Source organism: Gobio gobio, assembly GCF_949357685.1.
Source record: "Gobio gobio genome assembly, chromosome: 23".
In the NCBI taxonomy this organism is placed as follows: domain Eukaryota; kingdom Metazoa; phylum Chordata; class Actinopteri; order Cypriniformes; family Gobionidae; genus Gobio; species Gobio gobio.
The window spans coordinates 7963263-7990998 of record NC_137119.1 but is presented as its reverse complement, the minus strand read 5'-3'; the positions used below and the strand labels follow the sequence as shown (position 1 = coordinate 7990998).

The 27736-nt window shown below is 38.0% G+C and overlaps 1 protein-coding gene across 7 annotated transcripts in view; it reads right to left on the bottom strand.

The window, feature by feature from the left end:
- Positions 1-27736, bottom strand: part of ccny (cyclin Y) — a 99322-nt gene that overhangs the window by 2357 nt on the left and 69229 nt on the right. For 4 of the 7 annotated variants that reach the window (XM_079806010.1, XM_079806011.1, XM_079806009.1 and 1 more), the window contains 6 exons: positions 23681-23716; positions 21692-21749; positions 21488-21607; positions 17016-17182; positions 10574-10736; positions 81-2566 (listed from right to left, as the gene is read on the bottom strand). In XM_079806010.1, coding sequence (XP_079662136.1) covers positions 2450-2566; positions 10574-10736; positions 17016-17182; positions 21488-21607; positions 21692-21749; positions 23681-23716 — 661 coding nt within the window. In that variant the 3' untranslated portion in view covers positions 81-2449. Of the gene's footprint in view, positions 1-80; positions 2567-10573; positions 10737-17015; positions 17183-21487; positions 21608-21691; positions 21750-23680; positions 23717-27736 lie in introns of those variants that run through there. The other 3 variants (XR_013815659.1, XR_013815660.1, XR_013815661.1) reach the window with 1 other exon arrangement.

Sequence of the window (27736 nt, the reverse complement as noted above, 5' to 3'; positions counted from 1 at the left end):
AGTGGTGGAAACAAACTTCCATACAATTCTGACTTTTTTCCCCTCGCAAGAGTTTGTATTGCACAATTGCAAAGACACACTTGCAATTATGACTTTTTTCTTGCAATTGCAAGTTTATTACTCGCAATTCTGAGTTTTTAGCTCACATTTTCTCAGAATTGTGAGATGTAAACTCGATCAAAATGATGTATATATAATATACATAATATACGGTATACCATGATGACAATTATTAAGATCTTATGGTCCTAAAATAGGCTTAATTTTCTTTACTTTTGATTTTGCAAACAACGTATAACCTTTGCATGTCCAGCTGGATGTGTTAACATCACATATCCGACTTACTGTATTGTATACAAAGACACAAAGTGTCCAGATTAAAAGTATTAGATTAAACTATAAGTTAAATTGTGAAGACTTTTTTGGGCATTTGAGAGAAAATACAAAAAGAAAATCTAGATTATAATCAATGCAAGAATAAACACACTGCTTGAAAATAATGGCCATTGCGATGTCATCTGTAGCAGGAAGTACAGAAAATTGCTTTCTTTTATCATTGCAGCTCCAATGAAAAGTTACATTCATTTCTACATAACCTTGGGAAATTGCTTTACCACTTTTGTTGTGCATAAAAAAAAAAAAGGTTTAACTCAACTGGAAATTCAATTGAGGACAGAAACACATGACTAAAGAAAAATGACAGCGCCTAGAAAAGCGTCAGATCCAAGAAGATTGACTTATTCCAGACAAAACAACCAACATATTTATATTTTTCAAATTTGTAGCCATCATTGTCCAGAGTTCAATAAGAATTAAGAAAAGTAAATACTGGTCACATATAAATATCTCAAGATCATCATTAAATTTCTTTAAGTGTGTTTAAGTATGTACAATATACAAAAGATATTTTTTGGAAGTTCTAATTCTCAATAAGTCAGATGAATATGTCTCGGGTCTCTTCTAGCCGACCAATCACATAATAACGAATCATCATCACACATACATCTGATGGCATAATTCTAATAAAACACTGGCGGATCTTTTGAACTAGGAAGAACCGATTTGAAACCAAACGTCTTTTGCTAGCAACTCATTTCGATGTCTTAATGAGAATGGAAGATTCATTTTCATATTCTATATCTAAGGCCATATTCCCGCTAAACGCAGGCACCACAGGTGATGGCAGTGGATACAGCAGGAATTCCTCTTCTTTGATTCGGTCTCTGGTTTGACGCATTGTAATTGACAAATGAAACCTGCAATCCGTCCGACCATTTGTATCGCAGTGGCACTATTAGCCTTTAATAGCATGTTTTCTGACTTCAAGACACCAATTGTAACCAAAAATGTGGATTCATTAGGAACCCTTCAAATCTTTCTAGCAGGTATTGTACGTAATAGCCCACAGTGCATGTATTTCTTTGAGAATTTGGAAATGAGTGACACAGCATGTGTATACAGTATTGTCGTTTGTTGAAGCGGAGGTGAGACGGGTATAAAAATAATAGACAAGAATGTGAAGGTTATACAAGTTCAAGATCATTGAGAATGGAATGTGATTGTTGGCTCTGTAGCAAAAAAATCATCGATTTCAGTATTAAAACATCCAATTTCGATATTGAAACCTTTTTTTTTTTTCGCTTCAAAAGGAAAGTCCCTTGAAAACGTCCCACAACACTCCTTTTGTAAATACAATTTGTAAAGCCAACTTCCATTATTTTAAGATAATAAGACTAAATGCCACAAACTGACTTGATCAAGTATTGGTAAAAATAAGGTTAAAAAATAAATAAAATAATAAGACTAAACAGAGATGTCCAAATTGTATATTTTCCCATTAACGTGCATGATTAAAGACTAATTTTAGATTAATAAACCGTCATTAGGGATGTTTTTAATTGAATTCAAACTAAATGTTAAATAACAGTATGTATAACTACAGTGGTTATTTGTTATAGCGTGATCAGCTCACAGAAAAAAGAAAAAAATGCTTTTAGGAATGATATCTTGAGAAGTGGTTGATTTTGGCCATCTTGATCCGTCCAGGTGGAACTTTTCTAACCATACAAGATCATGGTGCGAATACTTCCTCACCTAGAATGGCAAACACGTATGACACAGAGCTGTTGGAATGCCGTTCCAGTCATTGGGCGTCTTTTGGAGTTTCTCCCTCGTATACATCCTCCAGTTTTTCTGAAGTGCGGTAGCAGTGTCCTCCTCTTTCTCTCTCGCTCTCTCCTCTAAGCCACAGTTTGGAAAGTGATCTTTGTGTGGGTGTCTTGTATATACAGCAGCCGTACGACCAGCAAGGACACTCTTCAGAACAAAAACCTCTGGCTCAAGAGTCTTGTGGAGGTACGAAGCATGTATGTGTCCTCTTAGAGAACGCTTCTTCTGACAGTCTCTTTTTTTCGCAGTCTCTCGTCAAAGTCCCCAATGTCCACCGCTATTAGGATATGATGGCCGGGGACCATCTGACCACTGTCAGGTTATCTGCACTCACTGAGCGCTTCTTGCCTGCTTTTCTCAAGTCTTTATATTTGTCGTCACAAAGCCTGGAGATCGCCTGTGAGAAAAATGACAAGGGAAGATGGATTTAAAATGTTACACTAGTGTTTAAAGGTTTGGGTTAGTAAGATTTTTTCTCTTATGCATAACATGTAACTTATTACTGTGATCAAATCTGAAATTTCAGCCTCATTACTCCAGTCTTCAGTAGCTGTGTTTCCATTAGAGATTTCCACGATATTTTCTAAAATGTTAATCAAAAACTATTGCTAAATGACAGCTTTTCCATCAACCAAAACCTAATTTTTAGTCATTCCAAACATCATGGTGACGGATGTTGGTAGGTTTATGTATATCCCAGCCACTGCACAAGTCATTATTATCAGGAAGGAGACATAGGTGTGTTATCCAATTAAAGGCAAGGAACGCCCCTTATACTTAGGAGCGGCCACATATGAGGTGTTTTTGTGTGTTTCTCCCTCATATCTGCTTTGAAGTCTTGATAAATTGTGGCATTTCTTTGTTGTTTAGAATCCGTAATCCCTGTAATTCTTTTGTTTTTTATGAGTTTAATAAAGAACTCACTCGTCTTACATTTACATGTATGCATTTGGCAGACACTTTTATCCAAAGCGACTTACATTGCATTCAAGGTACACATTTTAATTTGGTCAGTTCTTGCTTTCCCTGGGAATCGAACCCATTACCTTGGCGTTGCTAGCGCCATGCTCTACTGTTTGAGCTACAGGAAAGTCTTCTTTCCAAACGTACCACGGCATCTTTAAAGAATGATCATGTGACTCTTATTTTTGTATGACCAAAAATGTTATCACTGTATTTTTCAAAATTATATCGGTTTCGCGGTATATGACAGTATTTTTTTCCCCTATGCATGATCGGGTGTTAACCACAATTTCTACTAATTGAGAGGATCCTGCAGTAGATTGACTTGAATGCCCTATTTTACTGTCATGACGAGTGTGTAGTTTGAATTCTCCGCTGTAATCGAGGGCTGAATCCGAAATCGCCCCCTATAACCTTAAAGGGATAGTTCACCCAAAAATGAAAATTCTGTCATCATTTACTCACCCTCAAGTTGTTCCAAACCTGTATGAGTTTCTTTGTTCTGCTAAATACAAAAGATACAACCAGCAACCATTGACTACCATAGTACTTTTTTCCCTACTATGGTAGTCAATGGTTGCTCTCTCTGCTTTGTTACAAACATTCTTCAAAATATCTTCTTTTGTGTTCAGCAGAACAAAGAAACTCATACAGGTTTGGAACAACTTGAGGGTGAGTAAATAATGACAGAATTTTCATTTTTGGGTGAACTATCCCTTTAAATAGGGCAATATTTGAGGGGTCAACTATCTTTAGTGGTGTACGAAACCATAGTGGACGTTATTGAGTGCACTCATTCAATCTCACATTGCACCGCAATAACGAGTGTACAGATGATGTAAACACAACGGCTGTCCGAATTCACTCACTCGTTTTCATTCACTCTTTCAAGTGAACAATATAAGTGGATAATGTAGGGAATAATAGTGAATGAGGCTTTAGGGGGTGATTTCGGACTTACCATAGGCTGTGATGCGACCTCAGCTGTGCTCTCACTACAGTGCAACAGTGAAACGTGACCCCTTGAACAGTGACGCGCTCCGAACGTCCGAACGCGGTATCGAATTGCGGTATCATCAAAATTCATATCATAACAAAAATAAATACCGGTATTTGGTATGAACTGATATACCGCCCAGCACTACTCTTACGTAGGCCAGATGACCTGTAAATGCGCAAAAACCATTGCAGTTTTGCGAAATATTCCTTTTTCGAACTGCCTGAAAAACCTCATGCGAGCATAAAAACTTTTTTGCTAAATTGTTGTGTTTTCTCATTGGGCGCATTTTCAATTTTTGCAATTTGAAGGGTAAAGGAAACGCGGCTAGTGTCACACTTCCGAATCATTCAAATAGGCCGATTTTCTGCTCAAGAAACATTTCTTATTATTATCAATATTAAAAACATTTATGGCAACTGTGACACATTTTTCAAGATTCTTTGATGAATAGAAAGTTCAAAAGGACAACTTTTTTATAACATTTTAAATATATTAAAAAAAACATTTAAAGGTCCTGTACTTCGTGATCCCATTTTTCAAACTTTAGTTAGTGTGTAATGTTGCTGTTAGAGCATAAATAATACCTGTAAAATTATAAAGCTCAAAGTTCAATGCCAAGCGAGATATTTTATTTGACAGAAGTTCCCTTGCAAAGCCTACAGCGAACGGCCGGTTTGGACTACATCCCTGTACATCCTGCTTTAATGACGTCAGTAGAACAGTTTGTCGACTAACCTCCGCCCACAAGAATACGCGAAAAAGGGGGCGTGGTCTTGTTGCTCCCTCGTGGAGAAGAGGAAGTGTTGCGTTCGGTTCGGTTCGGTTCGGTTGTGTTTGTCGCCATGTCGTTCAGACGCTGTTATTTTCATCCCGGAGTCAAATCACCTTTGTTTTGCCTTCAGGGGCTGTAGTTTGAGCGCGTTCATCTCCCCGTTATGGTAAGAGGCGTGACCTTTCCGGGCAACGTGAGCTAAGCTGCTGTCCAATCACAACACGGGAACCGCTGGCACAATCAGAACTCGTTACGTATTTCTGAAGGAGGGACTTCATAGAACGAGGAAATTCTCAGGCCGTTTTGAGGACAGTGAAAACAGCAGTATACAGATAAGTAAATTGTTTGAAAAATACTGTGTTTTTTTACACATGAAACATGAACACATGTTATATTGCACACTGTAAACACAATCAAAGCTTCAAAAAACCACGAAAAACGGGACCTTTAAAATGTCTTTACTGTCACTTTTTCCAATATAATTTAGGTTTATAAATTAATTAATTTCTTAAATAAATCTTAATGAACTCAAACATTTGAGTGTATTTCAGTTTGCATTTTTGAATTTGCATTTTCACTCTCTGGGTTTTTCATGAGACCGTATTGCCGTTTCTTAACTACAAAAACAGCTTTAATTACTTGCATTTAATAACACTGATCAGATTAGGAAAAAATAACATTTTAGACATTACTAAATTACTTTTAATGCCATTTCTTTAGCCCAGAAAACTATTTTAAATGTTTCCAAGTTTCTGTATATTATTCTATTCAATATAGTATTTCTAACCTGAAGAACAAACCACCCAAATGCTGTCCTTACTCAAGTTCCCCAGGGTTCTGTTCTTGGCCCATTTCTTTTTCAAAAATAATCTACATTATTATCAGGGCTGCCCTTGACTAAAGATTTTTCTAGGCGACTGGTAGTCGTTCATTTCATCGATTAGTCGACTAATCGCACGTTTATATTAATAAGCCATAAATCATCAAAATGAGCCTTTACACCCCTACTTATTTAAGGTCAATGAATGATAGGCGAATATTTGGATTTCCTGCCGTTAATGATCGGTCCATCACAGCCTGCGTGATTTTACCACTTCATGTGGAGTTTTTTTTATGCGACTAATAAAATTTGGTCGACCAAGCCTCTTCTATTCGACTAATGGTTAGTCGAATACTAGGGGGCAGCCCTAATTATTATTATTATCTGCTGAATTATGAGAGAAGGCAATGCCAACGTGCAGACACAGAATAAGTTAAATTCACATTTTATACAAGTGAAGGTGTCAAAAAAGTATTGGCCAAATCTGAATTTTCTGATGCAAGAATCACATTTCCAAGTATAAAACCCCCTCCAAGAATAAGCCCAAAAAAAGTTTAAATTGTGAGACAAGATACAGCTTGTGTCTGTTATTTTGAGATGTGTTGGAGTGTATAAAGAGGGCCAGTGCAGTATGGAAAGTAGGGGGTCCTCATGAAAGAACAGGATCTCTAACAGCTGACTGACTGATTGAGCTGTCCACCCACAGACTCTAGATGGGCTAGTGGGCTAATACACCACTAAAAGCAACTACACACACACAGAAGCAACTGAACTAACATCATTATAGGCCTGGTCTTGTCAGGACTGTAATTGGGCTGCATTGAGGCTGAACGCTGGCAAAAGACACACATGGGGATTCAGGCGAGGTAATTACTCAGCCCTGCTGCTACTGAACCAATGGACCAATACAACATGTCACAATATTCCTTCTTTCTGAGAGTTGTAACAAAGCAAGCTTTTTAAGTTTCACTGCCATATTTCCTTATAACTTGCTGGAATAGATTCAACATAACAATATGCCAAGATATTGAACTTTGCTTGAAAACCTAGAAACCATAGCACACTGGGATGTGAATGAGATTACTTCACTTCAAAATGAAAATTTCCTGATAATTTACTCACTCCCATCTCATCCAAGATGTTCATGTCTTTCTTTCTTCAGTCAAAAAAAAAAAACATTTGTCTCCACATAACATGGCAACTAATGGGTTGAAGGTCCAAATCAATGCAGTTTCAAAGGGCTTCAGAGGCTCTGCACAATCCCAGACGAGAAATAGGGACTTATCTAGCCAAACCATCGGCCAATTTCAATCCTAAATTGCTCATTTCAGCCACGGATTACGTAATCTCGTCAGAAAGGTGATCTCCCCCCCGTGTTAAAGCTACACGGTGTAACTTTTTTAGTTTATTCTTAGCTAAAAACACTTAGTTCTTTCAAAAATATGTGCTCATTAATGTATATTTACTTCTTTCAAGTAATAAAGTATTCTTGTAAATTTATAATATGCCATTGAAAATACATACGGGTGAGGGGTTCGAATGCCGGTCGCCATGTTCCCCCTCCATCTTGAAAGTACATTAGCCAAAGAGGGACATACCTGTAAATTCAAGCTTCGCCTTTCGCGTTTTAACACTCGATGGCACCGTGTCGAATGTGGACGAGGTCGAACTGGAAGCCATGTTAATCCTGGACTAAATCGGCCACCATAGGAGTTAAAACGAAATTGGAATTGAGAGGAAGAGAAACTAATATTCACTGGATGGTCATATACCTTTTCACCGCTAGATGGCGGAAAATATCACACAGTGTAGCTTTAACAAAGCGGACATGCGAAGACTAATACAAATGGCCTTCGTCAAAAAAAAGGTAAAACAACGATGTCGGATGATTTTGAAGTTAGGGCGTTTGTATTAGGAGCGGTACTTCCACCTACGTCTAGCGTGACCTTTCCGGCGTGATTACACAATCCGTGACGCATCGCAAGATGAGCAATCTAGGTTAAAAAGTATATACATATATATAGTTTTTTATTGTAAAATGACTGAACGTTTCGCTAGATAATAGGAATGCACCGAATGTTCGGCAACCGAAATTATTCGGCCGAAAATAGCAAAAATTGCACTTTCGGTGTTCGGTGAAAGTGAAAATAAGTGAAAAGACCGAATACATTTTACCAAACAATGATGTTTTTGATGACGCGATCAAATATAGCAACCAGCGCGTGAGAGAGGTGTGCACGCTTCTAAATGCAGCAAACATGTCGGAAGAGAGGAAGCATTCGAGTGTCCGAGATTGACACAAAAATGGCCGTTTGCAGACACTGTCTAAGCACCCTCATATGCAAGCAAGAGCACCCTCAGTTGATACTGTAATAATATATTGGCAAATGCTCCAGTGCGTGTCTGTAAAACGTCAAATGTATCCATTTACAACGTGTTTCTGCAGCGGCTCGCAACACCTCTCATGAACAAACAAACAAAGTGTAAACAAGTAAGATGTTTATTGTGCATTGTTAGCAGCTTCATTGAACTTTGTGAGATCGTGATGAACTGACATAGCGACAGCATTTAGTGATCGTAAATGGATCGGTCTTGGCTCTCTGTCGAGTCTACAGTCTATATCAGTGGTTCTCAACCTTTTTTCAGTTATGTACCCCCTGAGAAATATTTTTTCAGCCAAGTACTCCCTAACCAGCGCAAAGCATTTTTGGTTGAAAAAAAAAAAAAAAGAAGACTTAAAACAGAGCACTGTGCCATCAGTGTCTGATTTATTAAACTTTGGAACAGATAACATTTGAAAAAAAGAAACAATTTCGAACATTTTAAATGATAATAATCCATGAATAAATGTATTGCAAATTTTTCTCATCACTAAAATGTAGTGAAAACAGTGACCATATTTCTGAAATGGAAACCGGGGACATTTCCTATTTGAGTGGTCAAAATATCACTAAAATCTAATTTGTTATTATATTTTAATTCAAAAACAGGGACAATAAATGTTTTAATGTTTTTGTTGTTGTTGTGGAGTCCCTATATTATTATTAACATTAATAATTATTATGATTTAGTTTGATTATTAGGATTTTTGGTCTGGATTTTATACAATAAAAAAAACAAAAAAAAAATTGAAAAAAAAAAATGAAAACAGTTAATGGTAAGCTAACCATTGTAAATAAGCAGTTCAAAACTATATTGTAACATGACTTAACAAAAACACATTACAAGAATAAAACATAAATATGATAAATAATAACTATTCAACAAATATTGTAACAATTTATACTTGTATTTAAATTTATGATATATAAATTACTTTTTTTACTTCAAAAGTTTTGTTACGTTTATGCTTGAACATAATTCTTACTATCCTTCTTGTTATTTTGCATTTTAGGCTTATTTTAAGCAGAAAGTATATGTATTCTGCACATGTATTGGTAGCAAGTGTAATTGTTTGGGGTTTTTGTTTTGTTCAGATGTGTGGTAATCACTGCGTTGTGACTGCGGAACTTTTGGGGACAAAACAATCCCGCACCTGTTGAGGCTCTGTTACAAAGCACATACAAACAATATTACTTAAAATTAAAAACGAATAGTTAGTATGTTACTACCTTGAAAGCGATAAGGTTTCTTTTGATATTTGATGATAATGGCGCTCTGTCTGCTCTCGACTCCGTAGCAGCGGCGTAGAGTCAGCGTATCTAAAATAATCACTGCACGATTGCTGTATGTTGGTTGGGCGCTTTTTTTCCAATATATCTGCGGGTTGTTTGGAACGAGCTGTAAAACGGGAACATTTCCGGGGACAACTCCAGTCGGGGACAGAACATTAAAAACTGGGACTGTCCCCGGGAAACGGGGTCTGGTCACCCTATCGTTGATCCAAGAGATTGACAGGTGATGCCAGGCGGCAAATGACAGGTTGGGTCAAACCATCCTGGTATGGGGGAGACTCTGGGTTTTTAGGATAATGAAATTGAATAGCCTACTGAATATAAAATTCATTTTATGAACATATACTTATATTTTCCTGAAATATTTATTAAATAATTATTTTTAAAGGATTTTTGCATGGATGCCTCTTTTTAAATATATGTAGGCTATATTTTAAAATCTTACGTACCCCCTGGAGTGCCTTCACGTACCCCCAGGGGTACGCGTACCCCCATTTGAGAACCACTAGTCCATATAATCCGTTGAATAAAACTTGTTTTTCATGTGGCAAAGAGGATTAATGGCCAATTGCAAGCTGCAAAGTTTCGGAAGTGACATAGTGAAATAGTAACGCATTAAATCAATGTAAAGGCAGATTAATAGATTGATAGAAAAATATTCGTTGCAAAATATTTTTGAAATTCTAAAAAATCTTAAATGTTTGACTGTACTTTATTTTGACTGTTTTTACTACTTAATTTATGCAATGGTGAAAAAATTGGCAAAATAAATAGAAAATTAGTTCGGTATTCGGCTTCCGCCAAGTGTTTTATTATTCGGCTTCGGCCAAGAATTTTCATTTCGCTGCATCCCTACTAGATAAGACTCTATTCCTCTAGTCTGGGATTGTGCAGAGCCTCTGAAGCCCTTACTTTGAAACTGCATTGATTTGGACCTTAAAACCCGTTGGTTACCATTGAAAACCATTATGTGAAGAAAAATCCTGGAATGTTTTCCTCAAAAAACTTTTTGACTTAAGAAAGAAAGAAAGACATGAACACCTTGGATGAGGTGGGGGTGAGTAAAATATCAGGACATTTTCATTTTGAAGTGAACTAATCCTTTAAGTGACAATCTTAGATAAATATCATGAGCTATATAATGCGTGCGATCTGAAGTGGTATCGACCCCTCACCTCCAGTTTCTGGGCCTTGTCTCTGCTGAGAGGCTCCAGGGGAAAGCTGAGGTTGTTCGCCTCGGAGAGTGAACGCAAGTCAAAATAGTACTTGGCGTAGACGCTCGATGGAACGTTGATATTGAACTGCAGCAGCTCCAGGAACTGCCGCTCCAACTCATTCCTGGTGGGAGGGAAAGAAAGCAAAGATAATTAGCTTTGTGCATGTTCCTTTTGACATTTGTCAGTGGGTGGAAATAAGCGAAAAAGAACATCTTGACAGTTGAGTTATTGAAGAACATTCTGATTTAGCATCTTTCAGTGAAAATCAATGTCTTTTCATTTGAAAACCTCAATTCTGACAAGAAACAGCCAGTCCTGATCATTCATTCATATTAAAACATTTCGTCCTTTATATATCCACAAATTTCTCAGCACTAACAACACTTCTTTCCTACCAACCACATACTAAATATAGCCAACAGTGAAGCGTCTGACAAAAAACCCACACTCTCTGGTCCTCTGCTGTTTGTGGTATGCTTTGAGGACAATATGACAGCCTCCGTCACTGAATTTAGTCAGGACGGTCTTTAAAATAACTGTGTACTCAGCAGGAGTTGAAAGAAGAGCTGTGTCAACATGCTGAAAGTGTCAAGTATTTATTTTTATTTGCCAGGTCAATTTCTTGTTCTCTTAATTTCTACAGATGCTAAAAAGTCGTATCTTATAAATGTTTGAAGACTCCGCATCAATAGCTAAGTTTCCATCAAAAGTTGAAAATTAAACTTTGAATATCGCATAAAACATTTGTGAATAAAGCACTGTTACCATCTCTTTTTTAAAAGAACAAAACCATTGCTTCCTGGGAAACTGCCGCAAATTACCAATAATAAAAATAGAAGTAGCTGCAACCGGGGAAACCATTATAGCGTTTTTTTTCCCTACATGATGAACTACTTGCACCTCAGAGCATGCAGACGGAAAGCAATGACAAACGCTATTATCTTGCATTCGGAGGCGGATGCCTGATGTGTGGGAATGCAATCTTGTGTGATTGTTCTGGGAGCCAAATCATACGAAATCATTTTGATGACATACTTTGGCTCAAGCATTTCAGAATGACTAAAACAACATTTGAGATGGTGTGCAATTTGAGTTTGGTCCACTGGTTAGTCTAGTTATCCAATCATATGATCTGTTGAGGAAGTCACATGAGTTTTTGTTGTGCAAATAGGAATTTATTCAGTGACTGTGCTTCTATCAAAGTTTATGCACGTCAGGGTTGGGCGATGTCTACCAAATTGGCATCAGGCGATGTCTACAGTGAAAGGACGATGACGAGGACATCGGGGGGTTGCGTTTGAGCATTAATCTCCGTTAATGTGGCGTGCGTCTGGAGAAAGAGAGAAGAGCTGAAAGGGCTTGAATGATGTGCGTTTGGCTTGAGATAAAACTACTAGAGGATAAAGTGCTGAAATATAGAATTAATTAAAATGGCGGACCGCGGTCTGCATCCGGACCTCAGCATGTTTCCATCCGGACCGTGGTCCACCATTTGAATATCATTGGTTTAGTTTGTGTAAAACATCTAGTAGCCTATAATAGTCCCCGTCTTTTTGAGCTATTATGTAATTTGTTGGTTTGTATAACATGCAGAAAAATATGCGTATCACAAGGATTACGGACTTGCCGTCTGCTGATATTTTTAACAATAGCCTACTGTCAAGAAAACGCGAATACAACTCACTGCTATTGATGGATACATTTATTAGCTTTATTTAATAAAATAGCACATTATCTTCATGAAAAATGAAGACAGTGAGAAACTTCAGTGGCTTTATTTTACATTTGACTGCATTCTTTTTCATTTCTGAATATTTATCTCAGCTGTTAGACACCAGACTGACTGGAAATAGATTTTATAGGCCTATTATATTGCTGGTATGCCTACTTTAAAAAAGTTGATTTTATCATTTTATCAATTTCTTATCTTTTGTTGTTTTGCATAGTTGCTTGATGACTGTAAATGAAGTTATAAATCGCTTAATGCCATTTTTTTATATAATATTTATATACAACTTTTTATATAAAAAAAGTAAAAGCAATAACCTTTATTTTAATTTATTTATTTATTTATATTCGTTTAGTTATTTTGCAGGAAATCCTTAAAGGGTTAGTTCACCCAAAAATGAAAATTCTGTCATTAATTGCTCACCCTCATGTCGTTCGACACATGTCAGACCTCCGTTCATCTTCGGAACACAAATGAAGATATTTTTGTTGAAAGCTGATGGCTGAGAAAGGCTTCAGATAGGCCTCCATTGGCATTCAGTACATTCACACTCATAAGACCCATAATAGGCACTTAAAACGTCATTACAAAGTCCATCTCACCACAGTGGCTCTACAATAATTTTACAATGCGACGACAATATAACGCCTTTATCCAACTTGTTCTTGTCTTCCGTGTGTGCCTCCACGACGCATGCATGAGAATATGACGCAGATCCGGCGTTCGGACACATGACCCAGAAGCGATTTGTTTACAAGCAGAGGAAGACGCGCCGTATCTAAGCTGTTAAATTCTACATTTATCGTGCTTTAGGTCTCCAGTAGTGCTTTTCATGGATTCCCGAACGCCGGTGCTACGTCATATTCTCGCGCATGCGTCGTGGAGGCACACACGGAAGACAAGAAGAGGTTGAATAAAGTCGTTATTTTGATTTTCTTTTGCGCACAAAAACTATTGTCGTCGCTTCGTAAAATTATTGTAGAGCCACTGTGGTGAGATGGACTTTGTAATGACATTTTAAGTGCCTTTTATGGGTCTTGTGAGTGTAAATGTACTGAATGCCAATGGAGGCCTATCTGAAGCCTTTCTCAGCCATCAGCTTTCAACAAAAATATCTTCATTTGTGTTCCGAAGATGAACGGAGGTCTTACGGGTGTCGAACTACATGAGGGTGAGCAATTAATGACAGAATTTTCATTTTTTGGGTGAACTAACCCTTTAATAGGTGCAAAGCACCAGATGTGGGGGCCTCCATGCCCACATCTTATAGGCATACCGTTACTGTACATATACACCGTATATGATATTAGTGGAGGGCGATGGAGACCCAACATCAATGGTTTTTCAGGGGACCCAGAATATCCTAGCTACGGCCCTGCACATGTAGGAATTTATTCAGTAAATATGCTTCTATCATAGTTTATGCACGTTAGGGTTGGGCGATGTCTACCAAATTGGCATCAGGCGATGTCTACAGTGAAAGGACGATGACGAGGACATCGGGGGGTTGCGTTTGAGCTCTGAAGCTTCATGAAACAGTGTTTTGAAATCGGTTATCACTATGCAAGTCGTTATTTAGTTTTTTTGGAGCACGGAAAATATTCTTGTCGCTTTATAATATTAATAGTGAACCACTGTACTCACATGGACTGATTTAAATATGTTTTGAGTAAATTAATGTATCTTGAGAGGCCTCACTGAGCCTACAGATTTCAACAAAAATATCTTAATTTGTGTTCTGAAGATGAACGGAGGTCTGACGGGTGTGGAACGGCATGAGGGTGAGTAATACATTACATTATTTAAATTTTTTGGTGAACTAACCCTTTTAGCTCCGTTAATGTGGCGTGCGTCTGGAGAAAGAGAGAACGCGCACGGAGCTGAAAGGGCTTGAATGATGCGTGTTTGGCTTTAGATGAAACTACTAGAGGTTATAGTGCTGAAATATCATTACCACAAACCATCCTGAGAGCTTGTGGTGTGATCCGCTCCGCTGTTTTGACGCTCTGCTCACTTCAACTAGAAACAGGAAAATGGTGCTACCGTTCTGTCTCGCGGTCTGCCATTTAAATATCATTGGTTTAGTTAGTGTAAAATATCTAGTAGCGTATAATAGTCCCCGTCTTCTTGAGCTATTATGTAGTTTGTTGGTTTGTATAACATGCAGAAAAATATGCGTATCACAAGGATTACGGACTTGCCGTCTGCTGATATTTTTAACAATAGCCTACTGTCAAGAAAACGCGAATACAACTCACTGCTATTGATGGATACATCTATTAGCTTTATTTAATAAAATAGCACATTATCTTCATGAAAAATGAAGACAGTGAGAAAACTTCAGTGGCTTTATTTTACATTTGACTGCATTCTTTTTCATTTCTGAATATTTATCTTAGCTGTTAGACACCAGACTGACTGGAAATAGATTTTTTAGGCTTATTATATTGCTGGCATGCCTACTTTAAAAAAAGTTTACTTTATCATTTTATAAATGTATTGACTTTTGTTGTTTTGCATAGTTGCTTGATGACCGTAAATGAAGTTATTAATCACTTAATTCCATTTTTTGATATAATATTTATATACAACTTTTTATATAAAAAAAGTAAAAGCAATAACCTTAATTTGAATTTATTTATTTATTTATTTATTTATTTATTTATTTATTTATTTATATCCGTTTAGTTATTTTGCAGGAAATCCTTAATAGGTGCAAAGCACCAGATGTGGGGGCCTCCATGCCCACATCTCATAGGCATATCGTTACTGTATATATACCGTATATGATATGAGTGGAGGGCGATGGAGACCCAACATCAATGGTTTTTCAGGGGACCCAGAATTTCCTAGCTACGGCCCTGCACATGTAGGAATTTATTCAGTAAATATGCTTCTATCATAGTTTATGCACGTTAGGGTTGGGCGATGTCTACCAAATTGGCATCAGGCGATGTCTACAGTGAAAGGACGATGACGAGGACATCGGGGGGTTGCGTTTGAGCTCCGAAGCTTCATGAAACAGTGTTTTGAAATCGGTTATCACTATGCAAGTCGTTATTTAGTTTTTTTGGAGCACGGAAAATATCCTTGTCGCTTTATAATATTAGTATTGAACTACTGTACTCACATGGACTGATTTAAATATGTTTTGAGTACATTAATGTATCTTGAGAGGCCTCACTGAGCCTACAGATTTCAACAAAAATATCTTAATTTGTGTTCCGAAGATGAACGGAGGTCTGACGGGTGTGGAACGGCATGAGGGTGAGTAATAAATTACATTATTTTCATTTTTTGGTGAACTAACCCTTTTAGCTCCGTTAATGTGGCGTGCGTCTGGAGAAAGAGAGAACGCGCACGGAGCTGAAAGGGCTTGAATGATGCGTGTTTGGCTTTAGATGAAACTACTAGAGGTTATAGTGCTGAAATATCATTACCACAAACCATCCTGAGAACTTGTGGTGTGATCCGCTCCGCTGTTTTGACGCTCTGCTCACTTCAACTAGAAACAGGAAAATGGTGCTACCGTTCTGTCTCGCGGTCTGCCATTTAAATATCATTGGTTTAGTTTGTGTGAAACATCTAGTAGCCTATAATAGTCCCCGTCTTCTTGAGCTATTATGTAATTTGTTGGTTTGTATAACATGCAGAAAAATATGCGTATCACAAGGATTACAAACTTACCGTTTGCTGATATTTTTAACAATAGCCTACTGTCAAGAAAACGCAAATACAACTCACTGCTATTGATGGATACATTTATTAGCTTTATTTAATAAAATAGCACATTATCTTCATGAAAAATGAAGAAACTTCAGTGGTTTTATTTTACATTTGACTGCATTCTTTTTCATTTCTGAATATTTATCTCAGCTGTTAGACACCAGACTGACTGGAAATAGATTTTATAGGCCTATTATATTGCTGGTATGCCTACTTAAAAAAAAGATGATTTATCATTTTATAAATTTCTTGTCTTTTGTTGTCTTGCATAGTTGCTTGATGACTGTAAATTAAGTTATTAATCGCTTAATGCCATTTTTTTATATAATATTTAAATACAACTTTTTATATAAAAAAAGTAAAGCAATAACCTTTATTTGCATTTATTTATTTACTGTATATCTGTTTAGTTATTTTGCAGGAAATCCTTATTAGGTGCAAAGCACCAGATGTGGGGGCCATCAATGTTTTTTCAAGGGACCCAGAATTTCCTAGCTACGGCCCTACGCATATAGGAATTTATTCAGTAAATGTGCTTCTATCATAGTTTATGCACGCGATGTCTACCAAATTGGCATCAGGCGATGTCTACAGTGAAAGGACGATGACGAGGACATCGGGGGGTTGCATTTGAGCATTAATCTCCGTTAATGTGGCGTGCGTCTGGAGAAAGAGAGAACGCGCACGGAGCTGAAAGGGCTTGAATGATGCGCGTCTGGCTTTAGATGAAACTACTAGAGGATATAGTGCTGAAATATCATTACCACAAACCATCCTGAGAACTTGTGGTGTGAAAAATTGGCATTTCATTCAGAGTTTTTATGCGATATGCCAAATTTTGCATACAAATATCCGGAAGGACACAGCTAATGTTATGTAAATGTCTAATTGTTGTTCCACATTTATTCTGGTACTGAAAGTCTGCTATTTTGAAAAATAACCCACATGTCTTCCACAGTGATGTCTTTGAGGATCTGGCAGTAGTCGACATTCCATACGGCCTGATCATCCCACACCTTCGACGCCAACAGGATGGCACCCAAAACGATCCTCTTCCAGTTAGCAGGACAGATGTCAATCTCTGCATATGTTAATAATCTCTCCAGATAAACCTGAGAAGAAGACAAAAGAGATAGGAAGTGCTTGATAAATTGTATCCCAGAGACTTTAGGTTGAACATGAATGAGCAGTGATTAATGGGCATTATTCTATATCAAAATAAAGCAGCTTGGCACTCAAGTCAGCTGTAAAGAAACCAATGTTTGCTTTTAGATTCTGGTGTCTGACCCTTGCGTTTCTGTTTTTGGAGCAAGGTTACTGCAGCGTCACTACAAATATGCGATCACTGCTAGACTGTCACGCAGGTCAGGGAGCACGCATGTCGAAAGACAAACAGACGCATATGCTCAGCCGACCAACACAAACACCTGATGCCTCACTGGTCTCGGTCACAGTGTGTGTTACGGTTTGTTTCATGTTCATGTTTCATGTTCTTATTTTGTCACGTTCACAGTCATGTTTCCTGGTTGTCATGTGATTCCCATGCCCTCATGTGATCTTGTGTCATGTTGTCATTGGTTCATTGTCTTGATTGTTCACAGGTGTCCCTTGTCTTCGTCCTTAGTCCTTGTGTATTTAAGCCCTCATGTTTGCCATGTGTCCTTGTCGAGTATTGAATGTTACCTGTAACCACTGTTGGGGAGTTCTCCGTTCTAGTCAAGTCCGTTCTAGTCAAGTCTGTTCTAGTCAAGCCTGTTCTAGTCAAGTCTAAGTCAAGTCTGTTCTAGTCAAGTCAAAGTCAAGTCTGTTCTAGTCAAGTCTAAGTCAAGTCTGGTCTAAGTCAAGTCAAAGTCAAGTCTGTTCTAGTCAAGTCTAAGTCAAGTCTGGTCTAAGTCAAGTCCGTTCTAGTCAAGTCCATTCTAGTCAAGTCTGTTCTAGTCAAGTCTAAGTCAAGTCTGTTCTAGTCAAGTCCGTTCTAGTCAAGTCTAAGTCAAGTCTGTTCTAATCAAGTCTGTTCTAGTCAAGTCTAAGTCAAGTCTGTTCTAGTCAAGTCTATGTCAAGTCTTTTCTAGTCAAGTCTAAGAAGTCTGTTCTAGTCAAGTCTGTTCTAGTCAAGTCTAAGTCAAGTCCGTTCTAGTCAAGTCCGTTCTAGTCAAGTCTAAGTCAATTCTGTCCTAATCAAGTCCGTTCTAGTCAAGTCTAAGTCAAGTCTGTTCTAGTCAAGTCTAAGTCAAGTCAAGTCTAAGTCAAGTCTAAGTCAAGTCTAAGTCAAGTCTGTTAAGTCAAGTCAAGTCTAAGAAGTCTGTTCTAGTCAAGAGCTTCAGATTGGCAGATCTAAGTGCTCTTTTAGGTTGATGGACTGTCAGCAGATCAGAAAGATAAGGTGGAGCTAAGCCATTTAATGACTTAAAAACGAATAAAAGAACTTTAAAATGTATTCTATATATATCGTACTGGATTGCTTTTAAACTAGGCCAAATGACACTATCATTGACATTTTTAGTAAATATGTATTGTGAAAAGAACTAGACAAGTGGATTACACTGAGCCATAATTTCTGTTTTAAAAAGGTTAGTTTACACAAAAATGAAAATTATCCCATGATTTACTCACCCTAAAGTTATCCCAGGTATATATGACATTCTTCTTTTAGACTAATACAATTGGAGTTATATAAGACATTTCCTGGCTCTTCCAAGTTTTTTAATGTCAGTGACTGTTGGGTCATTTTTGAAGTCCATAAAAGTGCATCTGTCCGCCATTAAAACTGCATTTTGAACTGCGAGAGGCATTACACTTTTTCCGCAAGTTGAATACGGAAGACGATTCGCTTCAGAAGGCCTTTATTAAGCTCAGAGCTGTGTGGAGCAGTTTTAATGACGGACAGATGCACTTTTATGGACTTCAAAACAGTGACCCAACAGTTACTGCCATTATGAAGCTTGGAAGAGCCAGGACATTTTTAATATAACTCTAATTGTGTTCGTCTGAAAGAAGAATGTCATATACACCTAGGATGACTTGAGGGTGAGTGAATCATAGGATCATTTTCATTTTTGGGTGAACTAACCCTTTAAGGCTATTCAAAGCAACTAGACATTGTGAAAAAAATACAGATCAATCTAAAGCATAAAACAAGCATTTATATTTATTTGAGTGTAGAAGTCCCAGCCACAATGCTAGCATATTTTGGGTAATTTCCCATTATTTGGGTGATGTGCTATGTTGTTACAAAAATATTTGGGGTCATTTTTATATCCTCTATTTCACATGATTTGAGGTATTTGTTCGTGTCTGTAGGATAAGTTACATGTCAATTGTAATGCTATGTTTAGAGGCAAAGTATGAGCACTAGCAATAGTGATTTATTAACACAAATAATTTTTCTTTGTGTACTTCTAAAAGTTATAAACATTGCTTATTGAGTAGTGAATTGCAAGTCTGTGTTCTGTTGACGTGGCGTATGACAGTATGCTGTAGCCATGGGCGTCTTTAGCATTCATAAACACTGCTGACGGATGTAGGCGAACAAAGACGTCCTTATGAAATAAAAAGCGCATGATGTATGCAATTAGAAAAGAGACGGAGAAGCACTAAGCAGCGCAAACGCACACATTCACACTCAACAGGGACAACAATGTCAAATAATATTAGTTTGCCCACAGTGGGAAAGAAATCTAATAAGAGGCCAATTTTGTTTGGAGAAAGTGTCAGACAGAAATCGCACGTTTAATTGGTTCCACTGCTCACCCGTGGGCAGCTGTGCGCTTAATATGTGCTTATGAAAACATGTTTGTGTATATAGCTAGCCTCTTGAATGCAACTCAAGATGAACGATAGGTAGTGCCAGCAAATGAACAAATTACACACCTACTACCATTCATAAATCAACTTAATTCATAATCATCAACAACACTCTGGAGACGGCAGTCAGCACATCCCAGAAAACACTAACCTGGGTAGAGCTATTAAAACATAATTCAGTTTTTATTCATAAACATTAAGAGTCATAAACAGTGGAGGAATAAGAGCCATAAACGTTTGAGACATTAACATTAAAATTAATTAACGTTAATTACCACGAAGCCTTCGCAGCAGGGTTTATTGCAAGTCTTATTTATATACCATTATAGTATCTGTAAATATTTTAAATTAGCTTCAGTTTTAAGTTTTTGTCATTTTGTTTTGTGCTTTTTTCATTTTTATTCATTTCAGCTGTAGTTTAATCATTTTAATACGTTAACTGTATTTAATTTTACTTTGTTGTCAAGGTTGACAATTCTACTTTTATAATTGTTTTATTTTTATTACAGTTTAATTTCATTTAACAAAAAATATGTGTTGATAGTTGTAGTTAACAATAAAAATGCAGTTTTGTTGTCATAATAAATAACTGCTTATATTTCAAACTGAACAGTCAATTTGTGTGTTCATACTGGATTTTGGAACAATGAGATTTCCGTCTAGCGCATAACTTTTTTTGACAAACTGATTTATTATTTGGAATCTGAATGAAAATGGATCGTGTATAGTGTCATAAAGCCTCTGATGAAGATCACTGTATTCAGTGATATTTTCCTTTCAATAACTGAAGCACCAGCAGCAGCCAATCAGATTCCACAAGTATCTCAGCACCTGTTGGCCCCGACAGGTCAAGGAGCCGGCTCAATCTGTCTCAATCTACATTTAGCAACAAACTCACACACAATCTGTCTATCTGAGAAGTCTATCATTTCACAGATACCGAGACGAATCTCGACCTCACACAGCACTTTTATTAGTCTCAGACTTTTAAGTATTAAGTCTAGTCATTTTTCTTTTTTCCTCTGGCCAAGAGCAATCCATGAAGAGACTATCTGACTGATATGCCAAGTGATTAACCACAGTTAGCTTTTTAATGAGATGTTAAGGGGCGAGCACATCTGAAATCATTGATACTACATTAATATATTTGTAGCTTACAAGTTTAAGAACATGCTAGCCTTTTTTTTTCTTTCTAATATACATCAGACGGTCTATGAACAGGCATCTGAGGCACTGGATCGTCAGAATATATTATAACCCTATTAAACAGCCTCCATACTTCCCCTTAAGCCCACCTTAATCGTTCACAGCATCTTATATGTCTAGAACTTGTTTAATGACACATCCTAAAGGCATTTGGTTGGGAAAGTGAGAAGGGATGAGCCTTCAAAAGAAGGATTTCATCCTAGAGGAGAAACAGTCACACACAGACAGCTGCTGGGCTTAACACCAGCTAATAAAGCAGTAAATATGACAACCATTTTCACCTGAGTGATGGGAAATCCACTTGACTGATGGTAAACCCTATTTTAACTTGTGCTACTAGCCAATCCAAAAATGACAAAGGAGAACTTTCATTGGGCCAGCATCAAGTCACATGACCTGCCACTCACCAGAGTAACTATGGCACACTCGGCCGTGAGCTGGGCGGCACTGAAGAGCGTGCGGACGAACCGGTAGATCTGTTTCTGTTCCGGGTCGTGCTTCTCATAGTCTGACGGCACCTCTGATTTCTGTGGGAAGAGGACGTTTTAGGACATTCTGTGCAGGATGCAATTAAACCGCTTATAAATGAGCTGCAGAAATGGAACACTTACTGTAAGTGGATGAAGTTTTTCATCAAAAATGTCTAACAGCATTCGCCCGTCCACATTTCTGAAAGCAGAAGGGTTAGTGAACTTACATCAGGGAAGACTGGTCCTTATTGTCTAACTAAGATGTATTCATATAATACATTAAAGAACTAGAAAGGAAAGTCTGTCATGATCAATTTTCAATGTTTTCAAAACCTTGGCTGAAAGGTATATTTCAACAACTCCGAAGCCTTGAAGTTTGAAGGTTATAAAGCATTAAGGGTTTATACGGTATTAAGGATTTGAGAGAAAGTAGACACAAAGTCAGAGAAACAGATAGAAGAGACAGAGATACAAAGTATCTGGATGGATGGATGGATGGATGGATGGATAAAGACGGATGGATGGATGGACATAAAGACAAATAGATGGAAGGATGGATGGACAGAAAGACAAATAGATGGATGGATGGATGGACAGAAAGACAAATGGATGGACAGAAACACAAATAGATGGATGATAGATGGATGGACAGAGAGATGGATGGACAGAAAGACAAATAGATGGAGGGATGGATGGACAGAAAGACTAATAGATGGATAGATGGATGGACAGATAGACAGAGAGAGATGGATGGACAGAAAGACACATAGATAGATGGATGGATGAATGGGCAGAAAGACAAATAGATGGATGGATGGATGGATGGATGGATGGATGGATGGATGGATGGATGGATGGACAGAGATGGATGTACAGAAAGACAAAAAGATGGATGGATGGACGGACAGAAAAACAAATGGATGGATGGATGGACAGAAAGACAAATAGACGGATGGATGGACAGAAAGACAAATAGATGGATAATGGATGGACAGAGAGATGGATGGACAAAAAGAAATAGATGGATGGATTGACAGAAAGACAAATAGATGGATGGATGGATGGATGGACAGACAGAGAGATGGATGGACAGAAAGACAAATAGATGGATGGATGAATGGACAAAGACAAATGGATGGACAGAAAGACAGATGGATGGATAGATGGACATAAAGACAAATGGATGGATAGATGGACAGAAAGACAGATGGATGGATAGATGGACAGAAAGACAGATGGATAGATAGATGGACAGAAAGACAAATGGATGGATAGATGGATGGGCAGAGAGATGGATGGACAAAGACAAATAGATGGATGGATGGATGGATGGATGGATGGATGGATGGATGGATGGATGGACAGAAAGAAAAATGGATGGATGGATGGATGGATGGATGGACAGAAAGACAAATGGATGGATGGATGGATGGACAGAGAGATGGATGGACAGAAAGACAAATGGATGGATGGATGATGGATGGACAGAGAGATGGATGGACAGAAAGAAAAATAGATGGATGGATGGACAGAAAGACAAATAGATGGACGGATGGATGGACAGATGGATGGACAGAAAGACAAATAGATGGGTGGATGGATAGAAAGACAAATAGATGGATAGATGGACAGATAGATGGATGGATACAGACAGGCAGACGGATTGACAAAGAAAGATAGATTGACTCTTTTTTTCTAATCCAGCAAACTTAATGGCTAGTATAATGTGATAAAACTGGAGTTAGGCAACATAAAGCAGGGTTTTAATCACAATCAGCAGCCTGAACCTCGCTTATGTGAGCCAATAAAAAAAGCCTCATACAATTGGTCCATTAAAAAACGAAGTCACATTGTCAATAATAGGTCTCACACACACACACACACACACACACACACACACACAAAACTATGAACTTTCAGAAGGGAGGGAAATCAATCTTTCCTTCACCCACAGTGCACTGCAACATTCAGCCTGTCTTTGTGAAGTGCGACACACACTGCTGGACTTCACCACTCCTTTTATGAGAAACACAGTTATCCTGCAGTGCCATTCATACTCAAACACACACATATTTCCCCGAGCTCTCATTGTAACAGCCCCTGATCTGATGAGAGAGATGAAAAACAAACCTGTTCTTTATATGGTAGTATATTGCGAGGGAGACACTGCAAACAGAAGAAACAATAGAGAGAAGTTGATATAATACAGTAATCAACATGATGATGCAACATAAAACTCAAAGTAAAGGGGACCTGAGGTATTTATGTGAAGCTGTATATAATGTTACCAGAGAATTGTGCGGCTATAACATGGTCCTTGCTAACTGCACAATTTGAAAGAATATACACTTTTCTTCTTAAAGGGTTAGTTCACCCAAAATGAAAATTCTGTCATTAATTACTTACCCTCAAGTTGTTCGACACCCGTCAGACCTCCGTTCATCTTCGGAACAGAAATGAAGATATTTTAGTTGAAATCTGATGGCTCTGAAAGGCCTCCATTGGCACAATGACACGGTTCACTCTCAAGACCCTTAAAAGGTACTAAAGACGTCGTTACAAAGTCCATCTCACTACAGTGGTTCTAAAATGACTTTATGAATCGGCGAGAATAGTTTTTGTGCGCAAAAAAACCCTAAATAACGACTTATATAGTGATGACGATTTCAAAACAAGGCATCATGAAGCTTCGAAGCGTTATGAATCAGCGAGTCGATTCAGCAGTTTGAATCGCCAAATTTCAGCAGTTTGGTGGTTTGACACGCGATCCGAATCATGATTCGACTCACTGATTCAAAACGCTTCGAAGCTTCATGATGCCTTGTTTTGAAATCGTCATCACTATATAAGTCGTTATTTAGGGTTTTTTTGCGCACAAAAACTATTCTCGTCGATTCATAAAGTTATTTTAGAACCACTGTAGTGAGATGGACTTTGTAACGACGTCTTTAGTACCTTTTAAGGGTCTTGAGAGTGAACCGAACCAATGGAGGCCTTTCAGAGCCATCAGATTTCAACTAAAATATCTTCATTTCTGTTCCGAAGATGAACGGAGGTCTTACGGGTGTCGAACGACATGAGGGTAAGTAATTAATGACAGAATTTTCATTTTTGGGTGAACTAACCCTTTAATGAATCTTTAGAACTGGTGGCTGGTGAATCATATAGAATTGAAAACACTACAGCAGTGTTTCCCCTACAATGTATTCACAGCGGCGCCGCGCCTACGCTGGATTTTCAGCGCCACTGCAAAATCTTCACATGATCAGTAATATCACATTCACTTACACACTGTAAAGGAGAGCGAAAGATTGACGATGGCCAGAGAACTAAACAAACATGTAGTCTGCTTACACTTTCACAATATCACTGGGCTGTGATATTAATCTTATTTTATTTTCGCTTCCAAGGATTAAAAAAAGAAGATATGAGGTAAAACTATTATAAACTATGCTCAACTTCCTTCCCTTCATAGCGCGCACTGTCATTTCTCCCCAAACATGCATTTAACGTCAGATTCAGCACAATCTGTGATTGTTGTCAAATGGACTCTCCACTTTGGCTAAATTGCAGAAAGTGTTTGATTAAATTAAAAGCACAATAATCCGCGCAATAGACGCTGTTTCCAAGTTCAAGGCGGGTGTGTGTGTGTGTGTGTGTGTGTGTATGCACGCTGCGAAACGGACCGACTTGCACATGCTTTGAGCGACTAAACCATCAAATACACAACAAAATAGCCTATATCTCAAAATGACAGGCTTGGAGAGTATTCACTTAAACACAGTTTAGCTTAAATGGGCGTAAAAGGGAGAATGATATTAGATCTGCGTCTGAAAGGGGCAGCATCTAATAAACCTGGTGATGATTGAGCCATTAATGTGAATCAAACAACAAAAGGCAAAGAGAAAATTACTTGCAGCTCTTGTATGATATGTGATGCTCTTAAAAAAAAAAAAAAAAATGTAATAATATTTCACAATATTAAGGCCTGTACACACCGGGACGAATATCGCGCGCGCTTATCGCCAGCGTTTTTCGTGACATTTCTCGGCGCGTCTTGAGTGTTCACACCCAAGCGATTTTCACTGGCGCTGCGCCGAGTGAACGTGCACATTCAGTCGATGCGCTCCCGGTACACAAGATGGTGCTGCGGCACTTTAAGCCTCTGACACTCGCTTGTCACACAGAAGGAGAAGAGAGACAGTATTTACGTGCTTGCCAAAACCATAGACATATTATGTATATGGACAAAACCATTAACACACTTTTTGCTAACTGGCAAGCAGCATTAGCAGTTCATCTTCTTCTTTCTCTACTTACTACTTCTTCGTCGTATCAATGTGTGCTCGGCAAGACCGTTTTGTGCTTGAGCGCCACCAAGTCGTGTTTTACTGTCACTTCAGCAGCTCCAGGCACGTGAACAAAAGCGCCGATCTCATTGGTCGGACAGTTTTTTACGCGCCGCGTCAAAATAAAAAAACAAACCCGAGGCGTTTTTTTAAAAATGACGCTTTTACGCCTGGCGTTTTGCGCGTCGGTGTGAACACTCACATTGGCGCCCATTGTTTAGTCCCGAGGCGTTAAACGTCGGCGATAAACGCGTGCGAAAATTGTCCCGGTGTGAACAGGCCTTTAGGCTACTGTTTTTTTCCGGTATTTTTAATTAAATAAATGCAGGCTTGATAAGCATGAGACTTTTTGCAAAAACATAAAATAGTATCCCAATTTTTTTTTTTTATATATATATATACAGGGAGTGCAGAATTATTAGGCACGTTGATTTTCTGATCATATTTTTTTTCCAGGCACATTTGACCAATTCCAAACCACAGTAATCCTAATAACTACTATTGATTTAGTATTTAATAATGTATAAGTGATATATAATTGTTCATGAAGGCTGGAAATGAAAATCACCTTATATTCAGGTGTGCAGAATTATTAGGCATGTTTTCTTTTACAGATAAATTGAGCCAAAAAAGAGATTTAACTCAGACTGAAAAGTCAAAAAGTATTAAATGCCCATGAGAAGGATGCAATACTAATGCAATACTAGACATTGCAGTTAAGGCATGACCATTGGACAGTGAAATGCTCGTTGGGTCAGCAGGGTCAGACAAAAACATGTGGCGGAGAAAAGACACCTGTTAACCGCAAAAGAATTAAGAATTAAGGTGAAGAATTAAGGGTGAAACCATCAGGAACCCTTTAGTCTCCAGCGCCACCATTTTCCAGAGCTGCAACCTACCTGGAGTCTCCAGAAGTGCAAGGTGTCAGGATCTCAGAGACTTCAGTTAGGTAAAGAATCCTAAAAAATGACCCCCACTAAATAAGAATCACAAGCTGAAGTGTTGTAAAATACATGAAGAAGGTTTTTTTATAGGCTTTATGGACAGCTAGGTTGAGAGTGACTCTTGAAGGACCAGCACCACATCCTCTAGCTCCACTGTTTGAAGAATTCATCTTCCAGAATCTGGCAGTACGTTTTGGGAGTTCATTTTTAGTCCATCCTGAAGTCCGTTTTGCAGAGATGGACTAAAAATGAACTCCCAAAACGTACTGCCAGATTCTGGAAGATGAATTCTTCAAACAGTGGTACTAGAGGATGTGGTGCTGGTCCTTCAAGAGTCACTCTCAACCTAGCTGTCCATAAAGCCTATAAAAAAACCTTCTTCATGTATTTTACAACACTTCAGCTTGTGATTCTTATTTAGTGGGGGTCATTTTTTAGGATTCTTTACCTAACTGAAGTCTCTGAGATCCTGACACCTTCACTTCTGGAGACTCCAGGTAGGTTGCAGCTCTGGAAAATGGTGGCGCTGGAGACTAAAGGGTTCCTGATGGTTTCACCCTTAATTCTTCACCTTAATTCTTCATTCTTTTGCAGTTAACAGGTGTCTTTTCTCCGCCACATGTTTTTGTCTGACCCTGCTGACCCAACGAGCATTTCACTGTCCAATGGTCATGCCTTAACTGCAATGTCTAGTATTGCATTAGTATTGCATCCTTCTCATGGGCATTTAATACTTTTTGACTTTTCAGTCTGAGTTAAATCTCTTTTTTGGCTCAATTTATCTGTAAAAGAAAACATGCCTAATAATTCTGCACACCTGAATATAAGGTGATTTTCATTTCCAGCCTTCATGAACAATTATATATCACTTATACATTATTAAATACTAAATC